The 6,000-nt window shown below is 40.6% G+C and overlaps 1 protein-coding gene across 3 annotated transcripts in view; it reads right to left on the bottom strand.

Moving 5' to 3' along the window:
• The window catches only part of mlsl (malate synthase-like), a 46,993-nt gene that overhangs the window by 19,013 nt on the left and 21,980 nt on the right, over positions 1–6,000 (bottom strand). For all 3 annotated transcript variants that reach the window (XM_017439171.3, XM_025002241.2, XM_017439172.3), the window contains 2 exons: positions 2,099–2,171; positions 1,960–2,027 (listed from right to left, as the gene is read on the bottom strand). In XM_017439171.3, the coding sequence (XP_017294660.1) occupies positions 1,960–2,027; positions 2,099–2,171 (141 nt within the window). The remainder of the gene's footprint in view (positions 1–1,959; positions 2,028–2,098; positions 2,172–6,000) is intronic.

Here is a 6,000-nt window from a genome sequence, read left to right as displayed (position 1 = left end):
AAAAAAATTAATAAAATTTCTGTCTCCATTTTCGCTCTTTCCGTTTGCGCACTGTTACGGTTGCTAGGCGACAGGACGTACTCCGAGGTAAATCTGAAGGCTAGACCGTCTCAATTCACAACCGCTGACTTCCTGTCTACCCGGTCTTTGAAGGACCCGGCCTACATATACTGGGTAGGCCAGGTCCTTCGAAGGATGCAGCCGCTGAATTGGGACACACCTATAGACTGCTAGCATTCAGGAAAGCCCTTCAAAAATCTAGAACTGTATATTATTTATCTTTAATGGAAGAAAATAAGAACAACCCCAGGTTTCTGTTTAGTACTGTAGTTCAATTAATGAAAAGTCCTCTCTCTGTTGAGCATATATCTCTATAACTCTAAGTAGGGATGATTTCATAAGATTCTTTATAAAGAAAATTATTTCAATTAGGGGAAAATTCACACCATCCTCCCTACTGTTGCCTCTGATTCTCTGGCATATGAGGCAGATTTCGAAGTGTCTCTAGAACCTGATTTGTGTTTGGACTGTTTTTGTCCTGTTGAGCTTCATCCAAACCATCAATATGTCTGCTGGATCCCATCCCAACCAGACTATTCAAAGAGGTACTTCCCGTAATTAATATCCTCATTTTAATTTGTCTGTAATGAATGTCTAGACAGAAATAATTTGTTTGAGGAGTTTCAGTCAGGGTTTAGAGCTCATCATAGCACAGAAACAGCACTGGTGAAAGTTACTAATGATATCCTCATGGCCTCAGACAGTGGACTTGTGTCCATACTTGTCCTGTTAGATCTCAGAGCTGCATTTGATACAGTTGATCACAATATTCTATCACAGAGGCTTGAACATGATATTGGGATTACAGGAACAGCTCTAAAATGGTTAACATTATATTTATTTGATAGATTCCAGTTTGTAAATGTTAATAACAAATCTTCTTCATACACTAAAGTTTATCAAGGGTTCCCCAGGGTTTAGTGTTTGGACCAATACTCTTTACTTCATACATGCTTGCATTAGGTAAAATTATTAGACCACATTGGATAAATTTTTGATTGTTATGCTGATGATACACAGTTAAATTTATCCATGAAATATGATTAATGCAATGAGTTACTTAGATTACAAACATGTGTTAAAGACGTAAAAACCTGGATGACTCTTAATTTTCTGCTTTTAATCTCAGACAACACAGAGGTTGTGATGTTTGGACATGAGCATTTTAGGAACAAACTTTGCAGCTTTCATTTCCTCTGGATGGGGTTAATTTGGCCTCCAGTTCTAATGTGAAGAACTTTGGTGTTAGTTTTGATCAGGATAAGTCTTTTAACCCCCACATTAAAAATGTTACCACGACCAGTTTCCTCTACATTTGTAATATCACTAAAATGAGAAACATCCAGTCTCTGTCTGTGAGGCTGACACCCTGTCTACTTTTAAGACTAGACTTAAGACTTTCCTTTTTGATAAATCCTACAGTTAGGGTTGGCTTGGGTTTCCTGAGCTATTCCTTAGTTATGCTGCTATAGGCTTAGACTGCTGGAGGATAAATTGCCCACATTTCCTCACTCTGCTGCCGTCTTTACTTGCTCTACTCTCCATTTTTTATTTGTAATTTTATATATTATATGCATATTTTTCTTTGTCTTTCTTCCAGTAGAAACTACACCTGTACCAGTCATTCTGTGTTTATCTGTATCGTTTTTCTATCTATATCTAATGTATGTGAATGTTTTTATACAGTGCCCGGAGACAACTTTTGTTGTGATTTGGCATTATATAAATAAACTGAATTGATTAGAAATAAAGAGTTCCAAAACCCTTCATGCAGTGTGATGACATGGCATCACTGAGAGTTGTCTGCTATGAAACTGTCTTTTCTTAATTCTGATCACTTTGTTTGTTTGTCAGATCTAGAAATTCTTTACTCTACAGATAACATAATCCTAAACCCACCTGGGATCTGGAAATCTCTGCAGTGGCGGAATCTTCTACTTGGCCTCTGTAGAAAAAGTGTCCCTTACCTGGAAAGCACAGCACGGTTTAATAGTCAGTCCACAAAGTATTAATCAGCCCTGTATGGTCATGTACTCACCTGATAACCAAGCATTAATGAAAAGGACACCCACAGCAATGTTATACTTCAAACCATAAAGGGTGACTCCCCCCTGAGGAAAAACACATAATGTTAAATGGTAATTTGTTGTGAGGGACTCCTTTGCATTCTTATCTTCTACATACAGGTATATAGGCTGGGATTACATAGTCATCCTTGGAGGACTGTATGGGAGACCATCTCTGAGTCCATTAGAAATATTTTTCTAAATTAATTCACTGGTCGCCTTAAAACCTCTAATGTAGGTTCTATGGTTCTGTTTGGAAAATGACTTTCAAGTGGAAATTCCTTACTCTTAGAGAGTTTGGTTCAAATGGTGCTGAAGAATTTCACAAGGTTGGCTTTAGGATGATTCCAGATCAGTTCTTATCTCCACTTAATCATACATTTGCAGCTATGCTCGCCTGTATTCCTGACATTGTGGGTATGAAAAGAAGCCTTCTGCCAGAGGTTTCTTTGTACCCACCTCACCCCGCTTCGTACCCATTTGGGCAACTGCCCCATCAATAATAATGTAATCTACTGCAAGGCACTAAAATTAAGATAAACAGACCTGGACCCATTTTATTTTCATTTTCACCTGCCAAAACACGAAGGCAGGCAACAATGTTTTAGCCCCTGTCTGTGTGTGTTCACGTGTCTGTCTGTTAGAAAAATATCATAAATTCCCAGACAAATTTTAAAGGGGCCTATTATGCTTGATTCAAACTCTGATGATTCTGACTTTGGTATAGGGTCCTTTAGCAGTTCTGAACTGTCATTTGTCGGGTCAGACACCGGCAATCAGCAGGTCCAAACTCGAAAAGTGTCCAGACGGCCACCTGATAAAGATCAGTTTTATTTATTTATTTTTCCAACTTTTTTTCTCTTTTATTAACACAGTTCTAATGTTAGTTTAGACAAACCTGCCATGACTTTAACAGAGACATGTTTGTGGGACAGGTGAGCTGTTCAAACTACAACTTTCTTAGGCAATATCGCAAGGACATTGTCATCAAAAATAAAATGAAGCCATGCAGCTCTGTTCTCCATGATTGGGAGAACATGCATGAACACATGTTCTATATTGCAGCTGACAACAGAACATTTTCCTTTTCCAGCAGATATTGTTCAGCTGTAAAACCAGCAGAACAAACATGATGGTCTTCTTGTAATGAAGTGGGTGGAGCTCCACTTGGGTTGCTTGGTGATGGGCTGGGCTCAGCTTGGGCTTGCTAGGTAACAAGAGTTGTGATGCAACAATTCCAAGGTTTTTGAAACAGGTCGTTTTGCGGACACCAGAAAACATTTACTTATCGTAAAAACTGGGTGGGTGTTTTTTTTTTGCGCTTGGACTGTTTCTAGAAGCAGTAGATACCCAGATGGAAGTACAAAAACATGCAAAAAGGGAATTTTGCATAATAGGTCCCCTTTATTAAACCTTTAATAATTGGGCTGATATCTATAACTAACTGCTATTTGGAGGGCCTAATTTAAAATGGCCGCCACAGCTAAATCTTTTTCTTCTTTTTCTTTCAGCTGTTCCCTTTTCAGGGGTCGCCACAGCAAGTCATCCTCCTCCATCTGACTCTGTCTTCTGTGTCCTCTGTCCTCACTCCAGCTACCTCCATGTCCTCTCTAACTACATCTATACATCTCCTCTTTGTCTTTTTCCTGGCAGCTACTCTCTAACATCCTTCTACCAATATACCCATCCCTCCTCTGCACATGTCTAAACCACTTCATTCTGACCTCTCTAACTTTATCTCCTAGTTAATCAACCTGTGCTGTGCCTCTGATGACCTCATTCCTAATCCTATCCATCCTTGTCACTCCCAAGGAGAACTTCAACATCTTCAGCTCAGCCACTTCCAGTTCTGTCTCCTGTCTTTTTGTCAGTCCCACTGTCTCCAAACCATACAACATAGCTGCTCTCACCACTGTCTTGTAAAACTTTCCTTTGACCTTTGCTGCCACCCTTTTGTCACAAATCACTCCCGAAACTTTTCTCCATCCTGCCAGGACTTTCTTCTTCACCTCTTTACCACACTCCCCATTTTCCTGGACAGTGGACCCTAAGTACTTGAAGTCCTGCACCTTTGTGACCTCTGCTCCTTGTAGCCTCACTGTTCCACCTGCCTCCCTCTCATTCACACACAGGTATTCTGTCTTTCTAGGACTGACTTTCACTCCTCGTCTTCTCATCACACTCTCCTAGCTTGTTAGAACATTACCATTTACATCTTTAACAAGCCTAACCTGCTGCACATCCTTTCCAGCCTGATTCCTCTGTCTTGCCAGTCGATACAAGTCCTTCTCTCCCTCCTTAGTGTTTAGCCTCATGAACAACTCATCATACACCTTCTGTTTTGCTTTGCTACCTCCCTCTTTGCCTGACACTGTATCTCCCCATAGTCCTGTCTACTCTCTTCGTCCACCTCCCTGTGGAGCTTTCTCAATTCAAAAACAGAGAGTGTAGAGCTTTTAAAGCTGAGGTGTTAATATGCATGGGAACCTAGCTTACAGAACATCTTAGCTTTAAAAGCTTTAAAAGATCAAACTCCACACTCTCCACTTTTTGAATTGAGAAAGCTCCTTGGATGAGAAGTGAAATGTCTTCAGCTACAGAATAGGAGTCCAGTTGTTTTTGTTTTAAACCTATCTGTGTACTCCTGCCTCCACTCTTATAGGTCTCCCTGTGTTCCTCCTTCTTTTGGAAATAGGTGTTGACTACAGCCATTTCCATTCTCTTGGCAAAATCCACCACCATCTGTCCTTCCTGGTTCCTTTCTTTGACCCCAAACTTGCCCATTACCTCTTCATCTCCTCTGTTCCTTCACCAACGTATCCATTCAGATCTGCTCTGATCACCACTCTCTCCTCCCTGGGAACACTCTCTATCTCTTCATCGAGATCCTTCCAGAATTTCCGTTTCTCTTCTACAACATATTCAACCAGTGGAGCATAACCACTGACAACATTAAACCTCAGATCTTCTACTTCTACCTTCAGATACATCACCCTATCTGACACTTTTCACCTTGACTACATCTCTTGCTAACTCCTCCTTTAGAACCACCCCTACTCCATTTCTCTTCCCATCCACACTATGGTAAAACAATTTAAACCCTGCCCCAATGCTGTGAGTCTTGCTGCCCTTTTTCTTTGTCTCTTGTACACATGACACATCTACCTTCCTCCTCTGCATCATATCAGCCAGCTCTCTACCTTTGCCTGTTATTGTTCCTACATTTAGAGTTGCTACCCTCAGTCCTACAGTCTTGCCTTTCCTCTTCTCCCTCTGTCTCCTGGCACGTTTCGACTAACAGTAGCACAATTTCTGCCGGCACCCTTTTTGTCAACAGCACTGGTGGGGATTATTAACCTGGACCTCGACCGATCTGGTACAGTGTCACTTGGATGAACTGCCATGTTAATTTTGGCAAAAGTTTTTTAAACTGGATGCCCTTCCTGACACAAGCCTCATCATTTACCCGGGCTTGGAACCACCACAAGTGTGACATCTCACGATATCACACAATGTTTTATTCAAGGTTTGACCAAAAACACCTTCAACTTCATCATTTCTCTTCATAAGATGATTTTAGTCTAGAACTTGGACATAGAAAGCAGCGTATAATATGCATTCCTTCAACGTTGTGAGTGCCATTATGCGAGACCTCAGACATTATCATGAGATGTCACGTTGAGTATGTGTTGTGAATGACTCTCAGCTACTACTGCATCAAATTTTAGGTCATTATCTGTTAAAATGCTGAGGTATAGTCATTTTTGTGTTTTCTGAGGTCAGTTCGCTTTGGCAGCCATCTTAAAGTGGGTTGATGCCAATAGTTTATCAGTTGTAGATGTACATTCAATGACTACTTTCTGTTTGGGCTTTA

This window comes from Kryptolebias marmoratus, linkage group LG9, assembly GCF_001649575.2.
Source record: "Kryptolebias marmoratus isolate JLee-2015 linkage group LG9, ASM164957v2, whole genome shotgun sequence".
Taxonomy (NCBI): Eukaryota; Metazoa; Chordata; class Actinopteri; order Cyprinodontiformes; family Rivulidae; genus Kryptolebias; species Kryptolebias marmoratus.
Note: the sequence above shows the minus strand (reverse complement) of the source record. Positions and strands in the feature narration are given on the sequence as shown.